The sequence below is a fragment of the Pezoporus flaviventris genome, unplaced genomic scaffold, assembly GCF_033815535.1.
Source record: "Pezoporus flaviventris isolate CSIRO_AGI_PZ_B2104156 unplaced genomic scaffold, CSIRO_AGI_Pfla_v1 ptg000015l, whole genome shotgun sequence".
NCBI classification, from domain to species: Eukaryota; Metazoa; Chordata; class Aves; order Psittaciformes; family Psittacidae; genus Pezoporus; species Pezoporus flaviventris.
In genome coordinates this window covers 28,867,083-28,894,654 of record NW_026892563.1, presented here as the reverse complement: position 1 = coordinate 28,894,654, position 27,572 = coordinate 28,867,083, and the positions used below count along the sequence as shown (strand labels likewise).

At 45.4% G+C, this 27,572-nt stretch overlaps 1 protein-coding gene across 7 annotated transcripts in view; it reads right to left on the bottom strand.

Moving 5' to 3' along the window:
* The window catches only part of ILDR2 (immunoglobulin like domain containing receptor 2), a 36,546-nt gene extending 14,477 nt beyond the window's left edge, over positions 1-22,069 (bottom strand). For 2 of the 7 annotated variants that reach the window (XM_061454457.1, XM_061454459.1), the window contains exons 1-3: positions 21,878-22,043; positions 12,885-13,217; positions 11,692-11,811 (exon numbers count right to left, since the gene is read on the bottom strand). In XM_061454457.1, the coding sequence (XP_061310441.1) occupies positions 11,692-11,811; positions 12,885-13,217; positions 21,878-21,923 (499 nt within the window). In that variant the 5' untranslated portion in view covers positions 21,924-22,043. Of the gene's footprint in view, positions 1-2,405; positions 2,463-10,251; positions 10,319-11,691; positions 11,812-12,884; positions 13,218-19,890; positions 20,333-21,877 lie in introns of those variants that run through there. The other 5 variants (XM_061454462.1, XM_061454456.1, XM_061454461.1 and 2 more) reach the window with 5 other exon arrangements.
* Between the last annotated feature and the right edge of the window lie 5,503 nt (positions 22,070-27,572).

Genomic DNA, 27,572 nt, shown 5'->3' with positions numbered 1-27,572 from the left:
GGGATATGTTAGAGAGATAGCTGTCCTTAGGCCTACAATAAGAAACATGAAATGCAGCAATATATTGAATCTGAAGTTATACAGCAATACTTTCAAGGTCACACGTTCAAAGATTAAGAACAATTTGTGTTCCAAACAGGGGTTTGTTAGTTGGAAACAATAAAAACCAAGAGAAATTACCCAATGTCTGTCACAGAACAGTTGTAACCACTTAGGCAATACAGCCACAGAAACAGCAAATGTACTCCTACACCCAACAGAAGAGGATTTCCAGGAGCATTAAGGAAATACTAATGCCTTCATACAAGGCCTCCGTGTAACTTCATCTGAAGTTACTGATGTTATTATACAGCTCTTTGGACAAGAAAAGATGAATTCAGGCTGGAGCTGATGCAAAGCAGGGATTTGAGAGGATGAAGTGACTTGATAGCCTGCCTTGCAGCAGGAGAGCTGAAGCTTGCTGTGTTAGTCTGTTAAAAAGAGGGCTGAGAGCAGATGTAGCTGATGCCTGTTAATATGCTTGGAGGATGAACACCAGGAAGAAAACCAGGTATTAAAGGTCTTACATAAATGGGCATAAACAGGCTACAAGTAACGCAGGTGGAAGCTACAAGAAGCACATCAAAACAAGTGATCCAATGCCAAATCCAAAGTACCCTTAAAGTTGCTAAGCTTATGGAAAGGATAAATTTAATGACACTCAGGATAGTAATCAAGATAGCGAGCCATATTATTCTGTACTGCACTTCCTAATATACACCAATCTGAGCAGGGCAACAGTACAGTGGCTTTTTCTTTTGTCATGTTCTCATCTTGTTCTCTACAACCATCACTGATACAAGGAAGGTGGTGAAATAGTATCGCATGACAGAAGTGGCCAGCCGCAGCTATGCAATGAAGCTCAGACATCTGTTAGTGAACAGTTCACAACCACTCCATAAAGGATGAAAGCCTGGCAAAGGAAAAAACACAAACAGCAAGTCCATTGTAAGTGTAACTGTGATCTCTCTGAAAACAGTCTAGGAGTACAAAAGGTCAGGATAGTACGTACACTGTGCATTGCAAGATGCTTGCTCAGCACTGCAGTGGATGTTTGAAATCAAGTGTCCCACTCATAAGGACCTATGAATCAGGAAGGATTTCGCTTCACAGGAGATTAGATCATTGGCTTCTCTGGCGAAGTTAAGAAAACAGCAAAAGAGCCTGCCGGCTCCTTCTTCATGCACAAAACTGAGATCCGACCAGCCCCAGAAACAACTGTGTAACCTTGAGATTCAGATGATGATCAAGCTGAAATGCTAAGTGTCCTTGCTGTTTTGCTGCTGCCTTTTCCACTTTCTTGTTGTCTATACCCATGCAGTGAGAGTACCAGAAAGCTACCTGGCCAATAGCATGAATTTCATACCCATTCAATAAAATTGTAAATAGTGGAGGAAAAAAAAATGTATTAGGCAACAGATAATCAACTTCTGCCTATGCTGGAAATACCAATCCCTCTCCTGCCATGCTGAAACTCCAGGGAGCTTTGGGTTATACTGGAGGTGGGTGAGCATCTGCTTTCTCTCCATTTGCATCTAGGGGCAGACTTCAAAATAGCTTCACACATTTATATGGAGTTGCATTTTTACACAAACCCATGAAAGCAGCACTCTCTGGGCACTGTCAGGGGATGATCTGATGACTCAAGGGCTAAACGTTCTCACAGCTTTTCCCCTTCAAAGAGATTATTTCCCTTTTAAGCAAAATCACTGTTTCCTCTGCAAAAAGTACCAGAACTGGTGGCCCTCATTAGTTTGGCTAGCAAGGGATTTATCATGACCACAGAGCTTTCATGGGTGGTCCAACCACTTAGTATTACCTAGATGATGCTCTGGCCATGCAGCACAAGAGGGGCTATGCCACTGATGGGTTGTTCTATTTCTACACCTCCTGTGCCACCATCTGTGGTGATGGCTGTAACAGTGCCTGTAGGATAGGGTCTGGGGAGCAGAAGGTACCACTGCACAGGAGCAGCTCACGTACAAAACCATACAGGCACACAAGGCTGCCAAGACCTTGCAGACTGGTGCAGCATTACCCTTGTGCTAGCAGGGGAGAGCAGAGAGCTTGATATAAAACCTCTCCTCAACTGTCCTGGCATTTCTGCTCTCACACTGATCCTGGCATGACACCAGCCATCTCTGTATGTTGGATCCCAGCATGGGCATTCCTCCCCCAAGTGCCAGCATCAGCTCCCTCAGATCTAAACCCAACACATTTTCCCAGTAAGCTGTAAGTTTTTATCTTTTTCTCCCCAGATAAAACACAAATAAGAGTGAAATGTACACCACATAAAGATGCTGCAGAGGGATAAACAGACAAGATGACAGAGGACTGGGTGACTGAAGGGTGAAATGATTGAATACCTGGCATAATCTCCACAGCAAAACTGGGCAAGAGATCAGCAAGCAGCCCTGTCCTGCCTAGAAAAGACAGAAGGAGGAGAACAAGGAGATAGGTTACCACAAGAAATACACTCCCCAGCCCCTGTCTTAGCCTCCAGTTCCCTTCCTCATCATCCCACTTGCACTTTGTTAAGTGTGCATCCTATCAATCACAGATGTCATCCCGCTTGATGCCTGGTTTCTGCCATTTCTGTGTCCTTGCATTTTATCTTTATCAGCAGAGCTGGGGGAAAAGAATCTTAAACAGAGCTTCTCCGATCTAGGCACAAAATGACAAGAAGAGGTCGGTCTCCTTAGCCCGACTGCATGGTAACATCTTTCTGGAGTTATGTTCTACACATGCAAAAAGCTCCTGGAAATGCACAACAGCCCTCAAACCAAAGGCTTTAGTTTACATTTAAAATGAACTGATGCAGTTTGGGTGGGTGTGAAACATCTTTAACCCAAGGCTCTTGACAACTCAGCCACATGCATACAACACCTGTGGGTGGTGCTCTCCATGTAGGGCTCTGCAACTGCAGAAACACCTCCAGGAAAGGGGTCTTGAAGCACGAATGTGAGTATGTGCTACTGATTTCAAGATGCACAAGCAACCTAGTGAAATTGTGTGATATAAGGTTAACTCTCAAGCTGTCCTGGGTTCAGCAGTTATTTTTCCCCTTCCTAGTAGCTGGTGCCATGCTGTGTTTAGGCTTTACTGCTGCATGGCGCCGAGTTACTGGCTTGGCTTAAACCACGCCACAAGCGAAGCAAACCAACTAGGGAAGGATCCATGTAGAAATTTGTGGAATTGCTTTGCAAAATGAGAAAAAAAAAATTAATTTATAACTGAATACAAACAAAGTGCAAGCACAAAGGCAGCTTGGTGCCTGTTTCTTTTGGCACTGTATGTCTGGGATATTTCTAACATACAGCAAATGTCCTGCACAGTGTTCAGGTGTGTATCAGCAGAACAACCCTATGTGCATATATAGCACATACAGCATCAGGATCATGCTAAGTTTTTATAAAGCTATGCAAAAGGTAGGAGAACTGCACTTTTAAGAGAGACATACATTGTGGATATAACAGAAGCAGCTATGGGTAAGCCAGTGCAAAAGTGGTCAAGTGCTACCTTCCTCCAGGTCCTGCACTAAGCAGCACTCAGACACAATGATGAACTGGATCCCAAGCTCCTTGGCATATAGTCTGTCCTTGAAGCACACTATAATCAAATTCCTGCTGTCCTTTTTTAACTCAGTGCTTCAGCAGAGCTTCTGTAGAGATCAAAAATCCACAAGGATGTCCACTGGAACCATAATAAACATGCTCTGAATGCAGGGAGTGCTCTGCAACTGCTTGCAACTCATCGAATCTGTCCAGTTCTCACAGTAACACCATCATGATAAGGTGTTCCCGAAGCCTTACCAAAAGATACAATGGTGATCCTTGAGATAATTGTTCCTCATTTACTACTTTGAAGGAGGACTCTTGCCATCAGTCTACTACAACATTTTTATCTACATATATGAAGAGTTTCATGACATTCTTTGCAGTCCATTTTCTGGAAACATCAAGTGTCCAAACTGCTCATAACCAGCTTGGGAAAATGCTTACATATGCTTCCTGCCCTCGAGATACAGGCATGTACACACGTGGCTTAAGTCTCAGGTGCCACAAGCGGGCTCCAAACACATGCACCAAATGTATGCCTTGCGTCACAAAATCCTAGATTTAAATTATATTACATGCATACATTAAATATATTCCTTACTTTCCAAGCATGCACAAACAGGCAATTCTTCATAGGCCTCTGTGTACATGTAAACAGTGTACACACGAACCACACTCATGCAGACACAAAGCACATAGCTTGACTCCAACCTGTTATTATCTCCAGACAAACTCACATGCAGCTCTCTCCTGAAGGCAGATGCCAGTGGATAAATAGCTAGAGGTACATCGCTAATTTGGGGCTGGGATTTGTGGTACGGAAGGTAAGGGAGTGACACCTATAAAGAGCAGAAGCCCTAGCTCATGAGTCCAATTAAGTGCCTGCTTTATTCTGAACTTACCCGGAAAGCTTTAATCCTTGCTAGTGCTGGATCTTAGGAACCCCATGTTCAAGGGTGAAGAAGCATCCCTCAAAAATAACAGTGCTTGAGAACTTGGTAACTCATTACAAAGACATCCAAAGTAGCTCCTCTGTGGTACCCTAGAGCAGCCAAGTATTTCCCAGCTTGTGCAGCCTCACTCAGCTCTGCTGTGCATCTGCTTGGGGAATTTGCTCCCCCTGCCCCATCAGAGGTGCTCACACAACACTGGGGGGCCCAGATCCACTTGCAGGGGATGCACAAAGCCCAGAAGGGCCTTTGGCAAGAATAAACCCCACCATGGCTCAGCCTGTACTCTGACACCTTGACTAGCCCAGCCAACAGCCAGCAAGCACAAAGCCTGCCCCTGCACTGGCAAGCCCCCAGCAGCTTTCAACACACCCCAGCTCTCCCCCTCCCCATCCTGGCCCCAATTAATTCACTAACCTTCCCCACACCCTTAGCGGGTAAAGCCAAGACAGGCTGCACACGCTCTGCCATGGCTACCCTGTGGTTGTCACAGCAACAGAAGGCTTCCCAACGGTGACACTCATTGAAAGCGCCTTCCCTGCCACTGCTGCTGCCAGCAACAAGTGGAGCAAAAGCACCCAGTCTGCCCACAGCAGGGGCAGGGCAGCTCTGGGGGAGATAAGAATTGCTGCTGCCCTGTGCAAGCCCGTCCTGGGCATGGCACACCCCAAAGCCAGGCAGTAGCCAGTGGAGTGGAGCAGAGCATGGCACCATGGTGGGTCACACAGTGCCTGAAGCTGTGGCAGAGGGCAGGGTTTCAGTGAGCAAGGCCACCTCCTGGAGCCATGGCTGAAATGCCAGCAAGTGCCCACAGCCAGCGTCCTACCAGTGGCTCTCCATACTCAGGCTGCTCTCTGCATGGGCATTAAGCTCACCAGACTTTTCTTTTGGTTGTTTTATTTTCTCTTAAGGAAACTTTTTAAGGTGAAGGGCTGAGGCTAGACAGCATTTGGTGGGAGAAAACAAGTTAGGAAAATGTCATGCCAAGAGACCACCTCACCACACCACCTCAGCACAGCAGCCCTGCCCACCTGAGAAAGACGACTGCAGGCACCCCAAGACATGGCTGGGCATAGGCTGCAGCTCTGTGCTCCCACCTGCAAGGGCTACATTTCCTCTGTGAGAGCTGTCACACCCCCCAGGAGAAAGACAGAATAGACAATGGCTCCATTTACCAGAGCTGTCCTGGGCAGCTCTGTTAGCACTACAGGCTTTTCCTCATTCCATTATGGATCTGGGACATGTTCCCATTTCTATTCCTACCATGCCGCTCTGGGGCTTTACCCATTCACAGTGGCCTCTCACTGGGCACCCAAAGCACACCCCAGGCCCTGGCCAGCCTTGAAGTTCAAGGGAGACTGCAAGCCCTCAGTCTGCCCTGGCAGAGAGCAGCAGCAGAGGGCTGGAAGAGGAATGGGAAAGGAAAAGCTATGGGGGTGCAGAGCACCGTCAGGTGGTGCAGGGATACAGAACAGGCAGCTGAGGACAGGAATTAATACGCAGGAGGTGGGCGGGTGAGAGAGTGAGAAGCAAATAGCAGCAGATGAAGGGAGGACCTGGAGTCAAGCAGAAATTAGCAAAAAGTCTGCAAAGAAGAGACAGAAAAATAATCAGGGTAAGTAAGTGGTGCAGCTGAAAAAAAAAATGATGGCATGAATAAAGGTGGCACAGGTGCAGTCAGGAACACAGCAACTGGGCAAATACAGGAACATGGTGAACACTGGCAATTGCATAAATGGGATAAATACTGGGTCGATATGGGAGTAACTGCTGAATTGGGTTCTCTACCCAGGGCTGCCTCCACAGCTCCTACCAGCAGCACTGGGACCTCAGGAGGCAGCAGCTATAAAGGGAACTATTTCTTCCTCAGTGGTGGAAAAGCCAGCTGTGCCACAGCAAGAGGCCCCAGCACAGGACGCTGCCCTGAGGGGAGGCTGGAAAGCACATCAGAGATAGCGCGGCCCTTGTAACTCAGATACTTTTTCACAGAAGCTGCTGTGAGATTTACTGGGAGAGCACGGCTCTGCAATGAGTTCCTCTGTGCTCCCTCTGCTTGGAGTAAACTTTATCCTTTCTTCCCATCCTTCTCTTCATTTGGAGGGAGAAACAGCAGCAGCCCGTCGTGGAGATCAAAGTTTTAGCAGGCAACAAAGACCTCCGAGGAGGCTGTTGCCATGGCTACCTTGGTAATGGAGGTCTTTTAATCATGCCAGCCTCCTTTGTGAGCAGCTGGCAAGTAAGGAGGAAAAGAGGGGTAAAAAACCTTGGCAACAAGTAGCACTCCTAAATGGTGTGAAATAAATAACTAGGAATAGGCTGGGCCAGGACAAGGGGGATTGGGCCTGGGTTACAAAACCAGCAGCACAGTGGCCCTGAGCAGGGCAGCGGCGCCCAGTGAGGACAGGATTTCGGTTTGGGGCTGGGAGGACACAAAAGCCTTTCCTGGATTTTTAAATGGAGGGCTCTCATGCCACTTCCATCACTTGCTGGCACTACCTGCCCTTGGTGACAAAGGCACAGCCCAAGGTTGGAGAGACCTCAGTGTGAAGTTGCTTACAGACACCTAGCTGGCCCAGATCTGTTCCTCTCATCCCCAACACATGGCCAACAGGACTGACATCCCTGCCAACTGCTGTGACCAGGTACTGGCTGAGATGCTACTGGCAGCTTTTCAGTAAAACAGAGCAAAATCCTAAAACCAACCTCTTGTAAGGGAAAATTCTGCCAAGGACTTCTCTGTCTCCGAAACTTTTATATTACAGACTCTCCTGGCACACAAGAGACTCCAAATCTGGCTATTTTTATGCCAGCTATTGAGTCACTTTGCTGAGTAAGAACTGCCTTATTAGCACTGCACACCATACACACACATCCTAATAGAGATGTATCCTCTCTGAAAGTCAACACACGTCTCTATTAGTACATTAATTACTATGCAATATGCTGTGTATATATCTACATTATTTCTTACCTATGGGTGTTAGACTTAATAGATTTTGGGTTTAGCCTTCATGGATATTGGCTGGTAATACAAACTACCAAAGATGTGAGTTTACCAAGGCTAAGTGCTAGCTGACTTCAGAAATTAACAAAAGCCTCAAGTGCTAACTGCTGTTATTTAAAGCCTAACAAAGGCAGAAGCTGAAGCTTCTAAAAGATTAATTATCAAATAATATTTCACTAATATATAATTTATGTAGTATTAGCTGCCAAATTGGATGGAAAACACAAGCAGGCAATAGCCATCTAGCAAAGCAAGTGGATCCCTAACCAAAGTATCAAACTGACAACTGGGATTAGCAGATCAGTTTCCTGCCTCTTCCAGGAATTCGACATATCCTTGGGAATGAAGCCTGTTCCATGACGCATGCCTAAGCTGCGTAAAATCTCATAATGCCAACCCTGCACGGACCTATGCATTTCAGGATAGTCAGCTGCGCCTACCTATCCCTAACAGCCACTGCCATGTAGCTGTACCAGCTTGTGAAGGAGCAGTATAGCTCCTTTCACAGGACCCTCACCTGATTAGTACATTCTGACCCTCAGGAAGGCTTACTGGGTTACATACAATCCCATGCAAGTAAGATAGTCTGCTTCCTGACGTGAGCTGGGTCACATGAAGCTAGGATGGGGTATCCACTGACCTGTACTTCTGATTCTGAGGTTACTCCAGGCACACAGCATCCACTGCACTGGTACCCTTGCAGTTCCCTTCAACAAAAGCTGCAATGAACAATTTTACTGAAGCTCACTGACATTCTCAGATAAAAAGCAGTAACACAGGGGCTGTGAAAACAACTTGATTAATAGCACTGTGCTTCAAGAAGCAGGACACACAGCTGCTAGCTACTAAGGTGGAAATGCAGACTTCCTTCAAAATAAGATTTGGCCTTTTTGATTCAATTGAGCATCACTTGACTCTTGCTGTGGAGCTGTTAAGCTCTGTACTAGTCTAGTACTGCTGCAGCAGAAGCACAGTTCTTATCAGTCATGCTAGACCCTGTTTGGAGATTCCAAATACCACTAAAATACAACTATTTTATAAAAGCATGATAACAATTTTTAGTTTAATTTTTTCCTCACTCTGCAGGAGGCTCACTACCAGCCAACCTCCTTCTGTGCTTCTGAGACACAGAGGTTACCACCCCTCTTCCCTTGCCTTCACTGATTCCATTAGAGAGGGTTAAAATCCCTGACTAAGCAAAACCTACTGAATGGTCCTTTCAGCAAAATACATAAGCACATGCTTAACATCAGGTATGCCTTATAAATCCTATCAGCCTTGCTGTGCACAAATGGATATAAATAAATGCTTATATGCTTTTCTGAAATAGGCCTGAAAGGAAGACAGCACATGGGATTCTCTGATTTTGTCCATCTGCTTTGCATGTCAACACCACATACCCAGGTGATAAAACTCAACATGCAATCCCATCGTGACCCAGGCCGACTTAAGTGAAGGACACTAAAGACTGCACTGGAAATCTGTGATTGCTTCCCTCAGGGAAAAAGAATACTGTAATTTTTTTGTGTTTTAGATTTTGCCTCAAGTTGTGAATAAAGCGACTTTTGATCAATTTTACCACTGTAATTCACTGTATAAAGCAGGATCCTCCACTTCTAGGTAAGGAGATTTCCTCTAATTTGTTCATGCTATAGGTATCCACCATTTTTGCTTCTCAGACCTTTCAAGGTTTCTAATACACTATACTAAACTGCCCTGTCCAACAGGATCTTTTCTAACCTAAACACACCTTTCAACTTGGAATTAATATGAAACTACTAGAAGGGATGCTTTCCTATTTCCTTTTCTGTTCTGATTTTCCTGTCTTCCCCCATTGATAGCATGAACCTCTGCTCTTTTCAATGTTCTAATTTATGCTTAAGTCATGCAGTAGCTCCAAAACAAGCAATGTCAATTATATTTGAAAGACCACTGTCAGCAGGGAACAAACAGCAATGTGCTGTGAGAACTGTTGTATCTTGCAGTGTATTTTGCAGACACTATCCTTCCACTGCTCCAACTGCTCTAACAGGGAGTCTGGGTTCACTGAAAGAGCAGCAAACAGCAAAACATCAAACAAAACCCTTTTACCACATGTCCCTTAGGACTGTAGAATTGCTCCAATCTTCATCTGTACTCACTGCCTCCCTCAAAGCAGTTGGATGGAATAAAAAAATGTCCCAGAAGATGCCAGAATGTTAAGAAATGGTATTTTCACCACTGGCTGCTTCCTCCATTAGCCATCAATGGGGAGAGGTAAATGAAAAGAAAGAAAAAAAATAAGAGCAAAGGGAAAAGGGAAGCGGGAAAGATTAAGGTGGGAACGGGAAGGGAGGGATGAAGGAGGGGATGAAAATGGGTAGGTAACCTGGAATCACTCTGAAAGCTGGAATATTGCCTCCATACACACTACCCAGGAAAAGGAAGACACACAAGCTGCACCAAGCAGCATGAGGCAGAACAAAGTATCCTTTCATGCTGCTGCCAAACTTGGGAGAGTGCTGCAAAAAGCACAGGGTCAGACCCACAGGCTGAACAGAAAAACAGATGTGGTCAAGCTACAGCCTAAGCTACGTGTTTCCTCCCACTGTAACTACAGCAAACTGGGGCCAGTGACATCATCAAGGAGAGGAGAGGACGTCTTTATTTTCCCTCCCACATAGTCTTCTGTACACACTGAAAAACAGATTCTTCCTGTTACCATGGCATTGTTTCATCACTGATATCTGAGCAGAGTGTAGACACACAGAAGAGGAAGACACCAAATCCTGTACAGGAAGGTGAAGAAGGGACTAAATTCAGCAGCCATCACCACACAGTCACAGACAGCTCCTCTGGAGATGCTACGGAACAGCTACAACTGCCACCTGGTAGACAGAACATCACCTGAACTAACACAGTTCAGTCTTGGGCCTGTTATTAGCTAGCATATGATACACAGTCACACTGGGGATTTAGACAGGGCTGTGACACTTTTCTGGAGGGATCCATTCTCCAGCTGTCCACAGCTTGACTGACATCTGAAGGAGTAAGGATGGTACTGTCATAGTCACTCACCCATTCCATCTGGTTTACTTTGAGATGACAACTACAGCTCCAAGCATAAATGCCAATTAAACTCTGACCCTAGCCAGGAGAGTAGGGGCACTTGACAGACATGTTCTGTAGTATGCCTTTAGGTATCACCTAGACACCATAGATCCAAGCTTTTTCCTTCACAGATCGACAGGATCTGTAGACTCAAGAACCATGCAAGCAAACGGTGGTGTCAGCAGGTTTTAAGGTAAGTTTTGGAAAAACTCATCTTACTCTTCTGGGGCAGTCTAAGGGGCAAAGTACTAAAGCTGGCTCACCCAAGTGTCAACCAATGTCCCTGAAAGGCCCATTCCACTCCTCTTTTCTGCCCTAGTGGGAATGAGTGCTTTTCCGACCTTTACAGTGAGATGAACTGTGGAAGCTATCACTGAAAGCTAACCCTGCAAACAGGAAAGAAACTGATCCTGCTCACCATACTGCTCAAGGGATCTTAACAAAAACAGGGCCAAGCATGCAGCAAGGAGAACAGGTCCTTTTAGTGGCAGCACCAGCTTAGACCTGATTAAGGTGGCTGTGAAACTGCACCTCTAATTGAACAAGTATAATTATGGAAAGACAAAAATCTCCCATATTGACACACTCAAGCAGATAAAACACAGTGCTTCTTGACATCCTCACAGGTCAGCAGAAAGGGCGAAGGAAATGTTAAAAGACTGCAAAAAGCATACAATTTTATATCTTTTGGGTGTCTATTTCTAAGAGACTCTGAATCAAGTGTTCACTTTGCTGCAAGTTTATTGTTTTATGCCTTAAGAACAAGGGTTCTGATTTTCCACAGCCCTGCACTTTGCTGTAGTCATTTATGCCAGTGTAATGTGTTAGCAAGGTGGGTGTAAACATTACTATTCTGGTTTGGTAGCATTTGCCACCCTCTTTGTCTAGGTGTGAATGACTGCACAGGGTGCAAGGCAATGGTGAAAGTACTGTTTTACATAGATCTTACACCCAGAGTAATATGGTGCACAGATATGTAAAGAGAGCAAGAGTGCAGAAGGAAAGATATATCACCTATGTACTGAAAAAGCAACCTGACAAGAAGGTTTACCAAGCACAAGCAGTTCCACCGATTCTTCATTCTTGCCCTCCACATCATCCGGTGTGATAATAAGGCAGTAATAGAGCCCACTGTCTCCCCACATCAACTTTCCAATTTGAAGGTCTGCATCTGAAAGGCAAAAAAGAAAAGTCAGGCTTTCCTTCCAACACCTATGGGAAGAGTGAAGTGTTGAACGCACTGGGTCCATCTCTGTGCCCCAAATCCATTTCATTTCCTTACTAAGAAGGGGGGTTAACTTTATCCAGAATATCACAGTACTCAGGAAAAAAAAACAACAGGCTCTGTGGCTGGAGAAGACAGGTAATGCCACAAGAGACAGCTCACTCTGCAAGTCCAAAGAGCATAAGGGGTAATCAGTGTCACTCTCTGTCCTTCCTGATACTTGAGCTTGGGATCCAACAGTATTCTTGCCATGCAAGAAGTGCTTAGACAGTATCTCCTCCACAGCACTTCAGTCATCTGCTGAAGAGGTTACACAGAGACAAAGGAAAACACTCCCACTTGCTGAGGCTGATCACATACTCTCCACACGAGGGAGCCTCTACTTTGGGCTTGGTGGTCTCCCAAGCCAAGCAGAAGCCTTGTGCTTTTGAGGGACAAGGTTTCCCACACATCCTTCGAGACCAAATGTTTAAAGGACCCTGCAGCCCGCATGTCCACCCAACCTGACTTCACCCCATGAAAAACTCTTCCTTTCACACTGCTGAAGGTTGCATGGGTTTAGGTTCATGACAGCATAAGCTAGTGAAGTCCAGAGTTGAGCAAACACGAGATGTAGAATAACTTCGGTATTTCGGAACTGGTTAAAAAAATCAGTGAAGTTTGCAAGGAAGAGAAACCTAGTGCATGGAGACTGAACCTATACCTTTCTTGCTGGTGCTGCTTTGTTACGTAAAATCTATGCAGAGACCAATATGCAGAAGCCAGAAATAAAAACCTGTTCTTCAAAGGGAAAAGAATACTGTGTGAGGGCTGGAGAGCTACATGAAGTTATATGAAGGGATGCACCAAAGGAAATTAACTTTGGGTCTAGGATTGGTTGGCTATATCCTAAATGTCTGACATCCAGCAGGCTTTTCTAAGGGAGTGAATTGAACAATTTTACTGCCAGCTTCCAGTATCCCAAATTGCCAAGGGTCCGTTCTAACCCGCAACAAGCATCACTGGGGTGGAAGAGTTACCGTGGACAATGCTGATGTCTCTTTCCTTATAGAAGTCCCCTATAGTCACAGCAGATCCTTGTTTGGAAGCCACAACTCGGACTGTCCTCCTGCTGTCCACACAGTCCAAATAGGGATCCCAGTCCAGGTTCCTCTTGCTCATCGTTTGTAAACCAGAAGTCGCCATCCCCAAAGCTTCTCCCACTCGGTCCTGGCAGTACGATTTAAACCTCCACTGCACGACAGCTGGTTGGGTAGAAGAAGTGGAGAAATGGCAGCGAAGCAGAGCAGGCTGAAACAACATGGCCACCTTCTTCTTCTCAGGCATGGTAACCTGCAAGCCTTCCACTTCAGCTAAAAGACAAAAGCATGAGAGTCATATGCCTTGGCATTACCCGAACAGGAAGCTACTGCATTTTATCATAGCACCATTTTCCCCACGTACATAAAATTAAACTATCCATCTGTTTCAGGTGCTAGGGTGCGATAACTCCTCAAGCATAGGTATTGGCAGCAGAAGTTTGCTTTTTTCATAGCCTACAGCCACAGGGAAAAATACAGCACGATGGGGCTAAACACTCAAATGTAATATCTTTATGCTTTATAGATAACCTAGCCCAGTGGCATGACGACTCATGGCTTCTGTGGCAGGTACACAGACAAGGAAGAGGTGTTTTAGGGATGACCACACTTTGCTTCTACAGCAGGTCTGCCAAGGGGCCAGATCCTGAGTTCACAGCAATCCCAATGCAGAATAAGTGAGCCCCCTCACAATTCTGGTGGCATCATAGCTCCTCTCTGAAAGTCAGGCAGCATGCAGTGCCTGGCCCAGCCCGTGGTGCACTGGTGCCCAGCTGGTGGTGCTTGCTCTGCCAAACTCTAGAAGTGCATGAAGGAGTGGATCCAGAATCACACAGCTCCTGCCAGGCCTGGCGTATAGCACTGAGAGAAACTGCTCTATGTGGGAGATGCAGAGAAAAATGGCCCAAACACTGAAGTTTGTCATATTCCCAGGGAGGAGATGGATCTCAAAACCCAATCTTTATCTACCAGCTACAGGAGAGCTGCTGCCCAGAGCTGACATATTTAAGCCTTGGAGAAGACGCATGGGAATGCTCCTACATCCTTGTGTAGCTTAGAGAAAAGCCAAGAGCAATGCCAGCATAGAGCTCTCAGGAGAATGAGGTACTTCATCCACCTACAGAGGAATGGCCAAAACCTCGCATGCATGTCCTGCATTGCTTCCCTTCTCCTTGTGCTGCACAGCAATGACTGAGAGCACTTACACATGCTGGAATACATTCTGACACTTCCCCAGGCAGGGATGTGCAGCCTGTGAAACAGCCCAGGCCAGGGGCAAGGAGAGAGCAACTAAGAGGAAGTTTCTAACCAGAGGTGTTTTCTGCAGCTGAGGGGCAGCAGTACCTGATGGTGGAGGTTCATACGAGAAATGGGATCCAGTTTCAGTACAGGAAATTATGATGGCAGCTCCCTACATGCAATTACCCACATCCCAGGGCCCAGAGCAGTGCACAGCGAAAAAGGGGACAAGACACAAGGAAACATGCAAGAGAATAAAGCAGAAGAATGTGTTTACGCAACATGAAGAGGGACTTATGGACTTTAGGGGAAGCTAAGGGAGGAATCGAAAGACAGGACAAAAAAAACATTCCTGATGTTGGGAAACAGAAGCAGAGAAGGGCAAAAGCAGAGAAAGAAGAGTAAGTATAAAGTATCAGGTTAAGTATAGGAAGCAGAAGGATAGGCAGGGTGACAATCATGGAATGTCATGTTTAACCAAGAAGCTTATGTTCAGCTGGAAGAAGCTGAAGAAGGGCCCTGGAAGGGCTGTCTCTGAAGGGCTGGAGCCAGGTTGCAAATTAAGAAATGATGTAGAGAGGAGAGGAAATAGAGTCAGCAAAAATAAACCACCCACTCCAGAAAGCAGGGATGAAAAGGAGATGGAAGTTGGCAAAAGAAAATGATATGACAGGAGATATCTTTGGGATGGGGAAAAAAAAAAAAGTAGACTCAAGTACTGGAGCTTAAAGCAGAGAGAGAGCCATATATGTATCAATGGTATAACAGCCAGCATGAAGGGACAAGATCAAGTTGGAGACAGCCACAGACCTGAAAAGTAAAAGCAAGAAAGAGATTCATGATCAGAAGTCAAAATCAAAGGAAAGTGAAGAGGCTGGACCAAGAATGAATATTCATTTCAACAAATTATCAGAGTCCAAACCAAAAATCACAATGAAGTCAGGGGATAAAAACACAGTATGGAAAGAACCTAGTGGAAAGCACATTGCAGAGAGGCAAGACAGTCACTGATAATAACAAAGACTTAGCGATCTAGGCAGGATTTGATCCTGGGGACTGCTGTGTGAAGGCTTACAGTGCAGAAGGGTGCTATGGCGTTTGCAGAGGGATGCATTACACTACCCACATCGTACTTACGCCATGTGAAAGCAACACAGGAGATGTCATTACTTCTGCCAGAAGTGCCTGGACCTGAATCCAAACACCGTTAAGTGTGGGTGATCTCCAGAGTACCACAAAACACAGGTGAGGTCCCAACAAGATGCTGCCACAGGAGAGGCAGTAGCATTAGGCAGCTCCTCCACTTTCCCAAGGAACAGGTAGAGAGGTAACTCCTTTTCCCAGGGACTAGAGGGGCAGAAACATGGGGGCTACATGGCACTAAGAAAATGTCACCACTTGCTTCCCAAGGTGAACCAAGCAGTGATGTCTTATTCTTTCCTCTCCAGAGACCTGTGCTTCCCAGGTTGTATCTGAATGCAAGACACTTGACAAGCACCTTGAACAAATGGGTCCAGGTGAGACCTTCATCTGGCAACTCTATGCCTGACCCCATGCAGCCTGTGGCCAAAGCCAGCTTGTGACGTGAGCTGATCGATCAGGTGACTCATCATGTTACTGCAGCTTCAGGGACAAAAGAGTGACACAATGAATATTTAAATCTTTCCCTTGTGAACAAAGTATGCTGCTTACTAAACACAGTGCTTTCAGCTAAAAATGCACCACAGCCTTCCTTCCCTCTTAATGAGATTTATGAGTTTGGCAAGCCAGGGACTGCTTTACTAAATGATTAACTGAGCTTTAGCAAATTCTCATCTAACTTTCTCCACCCACCCTCATGTGAATATCTATTTCAAAAAAAGCAAAGCAGTTGGGAAAACACAGAAACTCTTTTTCTACCCAAAATCATTTGGGAAATGTGCAGTGAATTATCTGGCATCTTCTATATTCTATCCCAAACTCTTTATTAACATTTGAAGTATTATTTTCAGATTCTTTCCAGAAATAGTATTTTAGGAGCAACATAGTGCCTCCGATTGAGAGACTGGAGCAGTGGAAACTCTATTTAAGTCAAATTATATATAATTATGGCTGAACTGGGAAATTATACACCTGTTACTTCCTCCGCCAAAAAAAAAGTGTCAGAATCGATTCATGTAGTACGTCACTGCTGTAACAGCATCCATCAAAAGGGCCACCAGGATATTCAGCTGCCTGAAGACAAGATGGTGGATTTACAACCATCGTACTTCTTTGTCTAGTTTAGTACAAGGACTAAAAAGAAACTGAATTGTGCTCTGCTGTTTTGACTAATGCAGCCAGAGCAAGATAAGCCCTTATTTCAAAAGCATCATGGAAATGTACTTCTTGCACTCCAAAGAAGCAACCTGTTCATCGTGAATTTCATGATGTTTGAACTTTCACAAGAAAAATCTAACCCTAATCATGAGAGTAGTCTCATAAATACATGACAATTTTGATTACCTTTTTTCTGTTCTCCTAAATCCCCAGAGAAAGGTCTGCAAATATTAATCAAGTGCATCTTAAAAACAACAGATATACTTCCTCTCAAAGAATAAAAGGATCCACCGGTTTGTGTATCTGGGCATGTGTATACACTCCCAGAGAAAGAGCTTAAAAATAATCATGCTTCAGAAACATAATTGCATGGGGTTTGTCTGTTTCTCATTGGCAAAGTATATTTGTCTCCTTTCTCTGATTCTTTTCCTGAACCGTCCTCAGATTATGCATTCAAACTATGCAATCAACATTATGCACAAGCTATCACTAATACGTTCTAGTGGTGATTAAAGAGAATTCCAGGAAGTGATTATAAAGGGGATATTGATATGGGCACATTTGAGCCTTGTGAGCCTGATCTTCATAAGCAACTTCCACGAGCAAGAGAAGGCAACTGAGAGGTGGTAACTTAGGCTCTTGCTTTTCAGTTGCCCCTGGAGAAGCCTCCCTGAGGCTAGATGAATCCTAGGAAGATTTAGCTTCAAAACCTAGCTTTAAGTTAGCCCTTTTGAATAGAATCAAGAATCATGGAATGGTTTGGGGTGGAAGGAACCTTTAAAGATGATGTAGTTAGAAAAGGGTTGATCAGAAGCACTAATGCCTGTAAATAGTGGCAAGGCCAAACACTGTAGTTCAATGTAACAAGTCTCAGACTGCATCCTTCTGGCATGTAAGATTTGAGTCCAAGAGAAGGCAGCACACATTACTCTTCAGGTCAGCACGGGTGTCCGTATCTGCTGATACATCCTATCTCTTTCTTTGCTATTACTTGGCTCATTCTACCACTTGCCTGAGACACTAAAGCTGATGCTGTGAAACCACAGAAATTACACCCTCCAATTTTATGCAACTTTCTCGATAGGACTGGCAGTTGTGCACAAAGAATGGAAGTCCTCATGCCCTCAGCCATGCACCTCTGGAAAACTACTCCTAGACTATACCTAAGGGCTTTGGCAGAAAAGCATACATTCATTGGTAAGAGGTAGTGCTCCTAGGGTCGTTTGTATCACTTCCCCAAACAAAAAATGCTGAGCTAGGAGATGCTGTATCTTTTTCTGCACCTCGGCTACTATGCGTAAATAAAACTGTTCTTTCCCCCATTGCTGAATACAGACATACCATTCCAGGAAATGGAAGATCTGGACTTTGAAAAGTCAAAGATGATAAACAGATGTGTAAACAGGTGACTGGAGAGCCAGCGGGATCACTGAGATTGTATTGTACAGATTCTTGCCTACGCATGCTGGACTAAATCCAATCTACGCAATTTATTAACAAAAGCCATCACCATCAGATTATGTTGAGTGGTTTATGGGAAATTAATTGGATGCCTTGGATTGGTTCCTATCAGACATGTGTTCTTAGCAACCTGGCATCTAATTGTCAACTTCTTTTAGCTAGCAAGAAACCAATGCCTAACTAGGTCAGCAGCATGGCACTGCTTTTTACAGCTCCATAGCAAACCCGAAAATTTCAGCTCCCTACCTGCTTAACCTGGAAAGGGGCAAAACCAAAGCACTCAGAGAAAAGCACAACCTTGCACACCCAGCACTCACAGCATAGAACCTCAAAACAGAACACTCCATGTAGGACATGGCCCAGACTTTTCAAACTGACTGCAGCAGGCTTTTTTTTTTTGCTCTCCCCATTCTCTGTGATGCTGTCCTCCATGCTCCTGACTTCTCTAAGGAAGTACACAGCCCTGAAATGTCAGAAACTGTGTAAGGGCTTCCCCAAGATCTCAGGACATTCCACAGGCTTTCCTAGGTATTGGGGCCTCTACACCAGCTTTCCTGCACTCATTATACTCTTTAACTACCTGCCCCTTTCACACATTCACAAAAGTCACCCTGGATGCTTTCAGGTGAATTATCTCAGCTTTGGCCACGAGATCAAATCCACCTTGTCTGAAAAGCTGTTAGAATTGTCACGTGGCTCCTAGTTTACAGACTTGGTTCAGCATCCCAGAAATCACTCCCAAAACTATCACTCAGCAACTGGTCACCACTAACTTTTGAGAAAGAAATGAGAAGAGTCTCTCCAAACCTTGTAGTACCAAGCCTGTCTTTGGGATAGCACTGGGACTTCCACTGCTGGCAGTCCTGCTCAAGGTGATCTCAAAGGAGTAAAAAGTAAAAAAAGTATGAGATTTCTTCCCAGTTACATGCTGTGTGCCGCCAGTCAAGGAAGTCTAATGAACACTTTAACTCAAGGCAGATAAAACAGTCCATCCGTTTCCCTGTCTTCCCAAGAAGTCTCTTCTGCTGGCCAGGAAACAGGAAAGCACAACTGCGCTCCAGCATGCCCCCTCTGCCTGCTCTCCTAAACTGTGGCTGAGAAAGCAAAGGTAAATCTACCCACCTTTGTAGTGTACCATTGCATTGCTGAAAAACTGCTTAACAGGAAGAGAAGATCACATTTTAATGTGAACAGTCTTCTAAGGGTCATCTTTCCAAGCTTATCCTGAGTCATGAATCAGAAAAATAAAACGTGCTCTGCTTGTTCTATAGGTAAAACTGGAGTTCAGTCTTCACTTCTCTCTAGTTTTAAATCATTAGGAATTGCAGCTTTCATATGAATAATGGTAAATAAGAGGGGAGGATTCATTCCAGAATCAAGATGCAGTTGGTGATTTACAAGAACCAGCTTTATACAGGAGCTTAAGGATACTTGGCAAATTGTACCTTCTTTTTCTAGAATGAGAACACAGTCCCACACATACTTAAACCCATGTCACTCCACAGGAAGGAATAAAGGGTGACCATCCCTTTGCTGTTGTTACTCAAGCACCAGCTTTAGGCACGTGGGAAAGCAGGGCAGGAGGATGAGAAGCCAAACCAAAACCACTGCATCTCACACAGATTTTTTTGAAATTCCAGTGAGAAGTCACAATGCACAAAACAAAACAAAAGATAAATGCAGGAGCCAAAAATTAAAGACAAACAAAGGACTGAGAAGAATTCATGCTAGGAGGAAAGGAACCGTGAGGGCTTGTTAGACATTTCTCAGTCCACCTCAAAGAGGGAGGAGGGGAGAGAAGGGGGCGAAAGCCTCTTGCTGCCTTTTGTTTCCCTGCTTCCTCCCCATTTTCTACTCTGTGTCTTACCCTGGCCCCTGCACTTCCCAACCCCCACTTCTCTTTTCCCAGAGTGGAGTGTACCACTCGGGATGGATTAGGGCTCCCTACCTTACTGCAGACCTTTCATTCCTTCGCACAGCCACTGTGGAGAGGAGAACCTTGAATCCATGTTTGCTAGCCTCTCTCCCTTTTCTGTACACACACATAGACGCTCACACTCACACACACACCTTTACTTGTTTGCCTTCCCCCAGTCATGGAAGACGACGGCAGCGCGGGCTCCATCGCTGGGCGGCAGCGGCAAGAGGCTGGAGGGCAGCGAGCGGATATTGGCTGCCTCCCTCTCTCAGCACACGGCTGCAGCTAACCTGTTGCCTGCCAGAAGCCTTTGCCTGCCTGCGGCTGACAGCACCAGCAGCAGGCAAATCTGTCTCCAAGTCCAGGACTAGAGGAAATTGGAAGGTTTTCCTACTGCAGCGATACCTCTCTCTGCATGCTTCAAACAGCGGTAGCTGCCGGTAATCATTAACTACTTTTAATGGAGGGAGAAAGGTGTCAACAGCCCAGCCTTTCAGCTTGACGGAAAAGTCCTGACATGTCCAGATAATGCTCTTTAAAAAGAGCGAGGAATGTAATGTCAAGTTTATCTTTACCCTATACTCCTCCTACCAGTCCCCCTATGTTATTTCTCAGCATACCACTATGGCTAGTAGGAAAACAGTGGTAGCTGTGGAAGGGCTGAACTACAGACCAACTCAGTGAAGTGGGATACGTTTGGAACCAGCCAAACGGCAGGGAGGGAGGCAAGAAAGGAGAATGAGCTAGGAGCTGCCAAAGCCCCGATGCGGCCATGAAACCCTGGAAGGGAACAGTAGGCAGGCACTGGTGTTGAAGATGACTCAGAGTGCAAAAGCAAGTTGCAAAAGCAAGGAAAGTGGTAGGTGGGTGGTGGGAGAGAGGTGTTATGACTAAGAGCCGAATTTACTGCTTGTGAATCCTAAATCTGAATAGGAAGAGGGAAAAGGCTGAGGGTTTTTTTCTTTTTTTTTTGGGCGGGGGGGGGGGGTCTGTTTGGTTTTGGTTTTGTGGGATACACTGGTGGTGGTAGGAAATAAATGCCACTTAATCCAAGTGTGTCTGCTGCTTCTTTCAGCCTGTAACCTGCCTGCCTAAAACCAGCCTGCTGAAGCTTTTCCTAAGGAATGCTCCTGCCTGTGCCTGGATGCTGCACCAGCTCACAGGAGTTAGCAGATCCTGTTTCTCCCTGATTCCCTGCCGCTCTTATTCTGCCGTAAACCCTACCCTCTCTTTTCCTTGTTATCCAGTTTTTAGATCCAGCTCCTTTTCAGCTTGTTCCCTCTCCCCTCCTCCTTGCTTAGGAAGGGCTAGCTCGACGTCTGAGGGAGCCAGCCGGGCAGGAGGTGGCCGGTAAGCTGCGCTATCGAGCGGGAGTCCCGTCCTGGGCTCAAAGGCCTATGCTGTGCATACTACACCATCACTAGCACAGCCGGATTCTGCCCCTCCCTGGCAGCCCCCTTCTCTCACACCTGTGTCAAAAGGAATGCGCGTCCAGGACACCGGGAAAGGAGAAGTTCCTGCAATTGTTCCCGGCCCGGCGTGGGAGCCGAGGGCTGTCGACATCCCCCCTGCACCGCAGCCAAGGACGCTCCGGCCTCCCCCTGCTCTCCTGCTGCCTCCTCCTGCTCTCCTGCTGCCTCCCCGGGCTAGCTCCCACCTTCCCAGCCACACAGCGCTCCTCCCTCCCTTAGCGCCGCGGTAAACACTGGCCCAACCGCCCCCCGCGGGCAGCAGCGCCGGTGCCGTGAGGACCTGTCCTCTTCCGCCCGGGTAGGAGGCGCCGGCTGCCTCCCCCCATCCCCAGCGAATCCAGCGCTCTCCTCGAAGTGTCCGCAAACTGCACGGCGGTACGCTCCCGAAAAGCCTCCCCCGGCCGGCTCCCTCCACAGTCTGCCGCGGCACATCCCCAAACCTCCCGTTCTCATCCTAGAGAAAGACGTAAAGCCCGCCGAGCAAGGCGCAGCAAAAAGCACGTCGGGGCCACCGAGACACCCGCGGCCAGCAGCCCCCGCCCTACCTGCTAGCCACAGAAGGACGATCCAGCCCAGAATGTGCCCATCCATCTTCCCGCTGGCCCGGGCGGGCGGGCGGCAAGCGCGGGGCGGGGGCGCGCCAGGGCGGGCACGACCATGCCGAGGGGCGGTGGGAGAGGCCCAGGGGGCGGCCCCGGCCGGCGCGCCCGCAGCAGCCTCCCCTCGGAGCCTGCCGGGCTGGCGGCGAGCGTTCGTGCTGTGTGCCTCCGCTCTTCCCCTGCTGCCGGCCCCTGCGGCGGGGGCGGGGGGGGCACTTGTCGAGGCCGGCCCCGCAGCTGCCCGGGCGGGGGGCAGCTTCCCGAAACTGCTTCCCTAGTACGCTTCCCCTGCCAAAGGCACGTTGCGATTGCCAGGTGCTGCCGGGGGAGGGGGGCGGAGCTCGCCTCGGCTTGCGGGCACATCGGCACGTTTCTCTGCAATTCCTTCAAGCCCCTCGCTTCTGCCCCGTCCGGCTTTACAACTTCACTAGTGAACTCTGGGAAATGTCCACTGCGATCATCTGTCCTCCCCGAGTTTAACAAATGTATGCCTCGGGAAATGAATGTAGACAGTTCCAATGAGGAATTTCCCTGGGGTTTCCACTTTCAGCATGGGCACTGATGCAACTAATTACTGTAATTTTAGATTAAGATATGGCTTTGAGCAACCTGGTGTAGTGGACAGTGTCCTTGCCTGTGGCAGGAGGGCTGGAACTAGATGATCTTAAGGTCCTTTCCAACCGAACCGATTCTATGATGTTATGATTCTAATCCAACCCATTTATGATATAATTTTAGATGAAAAGGAAATATTCTGGCTGTTAACGATGGACAGCTAAGTTGTGGGGTGTTAAATTTTCATGCCACCATGACACTGGAAGGGGGTGGAAGTATTTTTGGAGGAAGGGCACAGCCAACAAGAAATACAGCTGAAGAAGATCACTTTTAAAAAGATGGACGTGGCGGTGAAATGAAATGGTCCTGGCCACAGTGAACACACGTATACACACATACTATACTTAAAACCTCTAAACTTCCTATGAAAGCAAAATAAGTCAGTGGAATTGTCCATAGGCCTAAAGCTGGCTAAATAGCAACATGCTCTTTGGTGGCTCAGCACCAGAGAAGCACCTTCAGAGCATCCAGCACAGCTTCCCTTTGCATATTGTTCATCTCCTGGCATTTTCTTTTCAGCCACTTGGCTGGTGTTTGGATTCTGCAGGCATCAGTGAGCCCCTTGCGAGGCGGGAGTAGTCTTCAGCTTCTCATCTGGAATCTGCCACAGAACATAAACAACCTTAGCATCCTTCCAGCCCTAACTATTCTATGATTCTGTTTTTTTTTAACGCAAAGCTGGGCCCCAGAAGTGTGCCCCACTGCTGAAGGCAGGGTGCACAGGGGTGCTGGAAGTAAAACTGAACAAGCCACTGGCATTCTAGCCAATATTTTTTGACTGCGTGTAGATCCCTCATAATTTTGCCTTTCAGACTGAACCTCTCTATAGGCAAGATAAGCTTATTTCCAAAGCGTGAATAAAAATAGATCAATAATTTCTGAGTGAGAAAGCAAAACAGCATGTTTGCTATGATAAAAGATGTGTTGAAACATTTTACTTGGTTTTGAACAGTTGCAGTCCCTCTGTTAATAGCGTTAAAGTGGAATTAAGCAAGGAGATAATCCCTAGGCAGCAAGTTTGGGTTTAAGTATTTTATTCAGCGCTACTCAGTGTCATTTAAAAATACTTTTCACATAGAAGTTTGTTTTATTCAACACTGCTTTGGAAAAAAAAAAAAAAAAGAAAACAAAACCCTACACCTCAATCAGTGTCCTGGTGTTCCTATGACCTAATACATGATGAATTTAACTGTTTTGCAGCACTGGCAAAAAGCCACTATTAAGAACCAAGACCCTGTTACGCTAAAGAATGTACATACACAACAGCACAGAGCTGATCTCCTTCAGCGCATAGTGACCTGACACCCCACTGCCTCTGTGCGTACTTGCAGGTGGAAAACACAGCAGAAACTCATGTTAGGGCCACAGCTTCAACTTTCAGAAACACAACTCGGATGGAGCTGTGATCCTTTGCATCAGTTGAGGGTATGCCTCACCACTGTTACAGATCTATAGGCTGTAATACATGAAGATATGTATGGGCTGACTCCTGAAAGATGAACACAAAGCTATTTTACTCTCTTTCCCATAACTATTTTTCCTGATAACTCTCAAAACTTCAAGTGAAATCCCAGTGCCTTGACCTTCTGCAGCTTAATTGGGCAGGACCTCATCCAGAGTTTCCTGCAACAATGCTGATGTTGATATGATCTTACTGGGAGCAGTACAATCCCTTGTGCGTCACTATTGTTAGCTACTCCTAGCGTGATTTGTTTGGTTTTTTTTACTCTACTCCAGCTTTTGCAAATAAATTTGGCATACATCAGTTTTGCTAAACTTTTGACTCACAACAAAGGAAGGAAAGATTTTAAATAGAAGGAAGAAGCACCATTGTTTTGCCTGTAACATTGGATTTATAGCTGCTTTGAAATTTTCATACTCAAACTAACTGTACGGTTCTTTTTCACTTAATGTGATCGATCTGTCATTTATATATATGCAGATATGATGGATGCCTGAGCCCTGAATAGATGTTCCAGATCTCTGCAGACCTTTGATCTGAGCATTGCAACATCTGAGCTGGCTTAATAGTTAATGCTGGGATGTTGTCTTTCCTTTTCACTAGTTAGGAGGGCTGCAGTTAGCCCAGTTTCACCTTCAAAGGGTGGGTAAATTTCTGTGCAATTAGCCAGACTGCTTCAAGCCACAGCCCAGCAGGGATTCACTGTCCCCTGAAAACAGCACCCTGGTAGACTTCAACCTTTGTCTCCCTCAGTCACTTGATAACCCAAACAGCCAAATTCCCCGTGCCTGTCCTGCATAATTTATCCCCAGACTGAACTGGAAACATACCATGCTACAGCACTGTTTGATATAAGTGATACTGTGGCTCTATCTGGATCAGTTCCCCTCTAAGCAATGGGTTCATGAACAAATTCAGCTAAACAATATAGACACAAACTCACAGTTCATGCTGTAGCAGCTGCTGACTCTTGCCTACTACTTCACTCCTTCCTTTCATCTACTAGCATGGGTCTTTTGTGGTCATTTCCTCTGTTGATAAGGAAATGACCTTATCATGATAAGCGGAATCAGCTTTTTAAATTACCAGATGGAATAATTTACACCAACACCTCACTCTGAATGACCCATCTTAGCAACATCCCTGAAAACCTTCTACACTCCATTAAGATACTTCTCTTCATGCCTACTTTTGCACGTCCGTTCAGCCCCCCAGATTTCCCTTGTAGAAATTTCCATAGAAACAGTGATTTCAACAGCTTTCTGGGATGTCATACTAGATTCAGCCATTAGACACTGCTCTTTTGATTTAGTACTGAGACCAGCACATTACAGTAGCTATTAAGCATTTAGTGAGTCTCTTCAGAATAGCTACTAACTAAAACTTTTTCTTGTTTACTTTGTTACACTGAAATCTCTTATTAATCATTGATAGATTCACAGGAAGACATTGCTGAAATACATGCACTCTCTGGGCATGTTATTTTTTTCTGAGCTGCCTGGCTACATCTGATAGCACAATAACACAGAGCTTTTACTTACCATTAATGTCAGGAGTGAGTGATACAGATACATAAAACTGCTTTTGCTCTTAACTTAACCATGACGTTTGTACCAAATGTTTAAAATACTTAAAGGAGAAATTTTACTTTCTCATTCCAATGAACCTTGAGTTCTGTAATATAAATTTAGCATCACAAAACAAAACAAAACAACCAATCAAAACAAAAAATCCCCCCAGCATCTTTCTGTAGTGTTCACTCCTCTGTATAAAATTCCTGTGCTGCTCTTGATTCTTTTGCGTACACCAAAAATCAGAGTCCCTTTGCTACACTTTTAGACAGAACCTGAAATTTTAAGTAAAACACTAAGTGCCCATCAGCAATGTTTTGTGAAGTTATCGTGTAAGCATAAGATCATAAGTAAATTATCCCAGCTCTTCTGTGTGTCACCATTAGCAAAAATACAAAGAACAGGAATAAGACGTATCTACAGATAACCAAGGAGATAATGAGTTGTTAAATCCTCTATGGGTTTGGCTGTAGAGAAACTGGGGGCAGCACAAATACCTTCAGGGAGCTGGAATTCACAAACTGGGTATTTGTTATTGTCTTATCCAGCTTTCTTAACAAAATAGGCCACATCACTTTGCCACACTACATCCCTTTTGAACTACAGCGTATCTGTTAGAACTAGAATCACAGAATACTTCAGGTTGGAAGGGACCTCACCCTGCCCCTGATTTCAACTAACTTCACCTTCTAGTACTGTTAAGCTAGATGGAAGGGCCTTCTTAAGGCCTTTCTGAACAGAGTTAACAACAGGTTATGATCAAAGCACCCTTAGCATTCTCTATGGAAGTTCAACAGACTTGTTATTTTTCTATATTCTTGAGCAAACACCAGATCTGGAAAGAGCATCCCAGGCGCTGTTACAATTCCTCATTTAAAATTACATTTTGAGACATCCTAAGCTAATCTTTTAACTGGGGACTGAATGGTCTCTGTATAGTTGCAATTCCTTGATTCAGTATTGTGTGTCAATTCACATGCCTCGTGTCTGAATGCATTACCTTTAGTAACCACACTTAATGTCTTTTTCATGCAATTACAAACAAATGCAACAGAATCTATTTTCTGCAAACCCATCTTAACTGGCATTCATTATATTAATTCATTACTGAAGCAACTCCTGTATCAGTGATTCTATTCTTTTGCCTGGGACTCTTGTCAGTCTGAAAAGTCTGTAATTACCCAGGTCATTCTACTTAGGGCCAGATCCAAAACAAGACTTTGAAAAATGGTACCTAACATTTAGAACTGCAATTTAAAAAACCTTCATTCAGCAGCAGCTTGAGACTGAAAACTCACATGTACTGTCAGAATTGACTACACAAATTTTTCCTTCTTTGCATGCTCAGATAGTCCTGAGAACACAGATGTCTTAACAAGCGCCCAGTTTAGGGGTCACATATATCTGGGTTATCACAGCCATGTCCTTGTTTTCCACCAAGGCCAGGTACCTAAGAGTTAAGTGTTGGCATATCAAATAATTTAAGTGCCTTAAAAAAAAAAAAAGTAATATATAAATACTGCTTTTATCTGCTGGAATGACCTCAGTGTTACAAAAGTTATTTACAGATTGGTGTAAATGCTACAGAGATCTCCTTTGCCACCTAAGTTGAGAAGCAGAGAATCAAAGAGTTAAAACGCAAGTTCGTTCAGAGGTGCTGGGCTCTCCTAAGGGCCCTGGGAAAGAATACTGATGACATGGTGATCTGAAGATGATCTGTTCCCTGTTTTCTCTCTGTCCCCCATCCCACTAGAACATCCCTTCTCTCTCTGCTGCTTATGAATTTTATTTTCCAACCACACCTCTAGACCTAGGAGAGCTATTACTAGAGCCTCATGTTTTTCAAACAGTTGATGAACACATTACCTAAATTTCTTTAGAAGGAACAGCTGCTGAAGTGTGGGTCTCAAAGCTGCAAAGGAGAGAACATGGGGTGAAGTAAAACAAATGTGCACAGATGCACTCCTAGCAACAACTCTTAGAGAAATGTAAG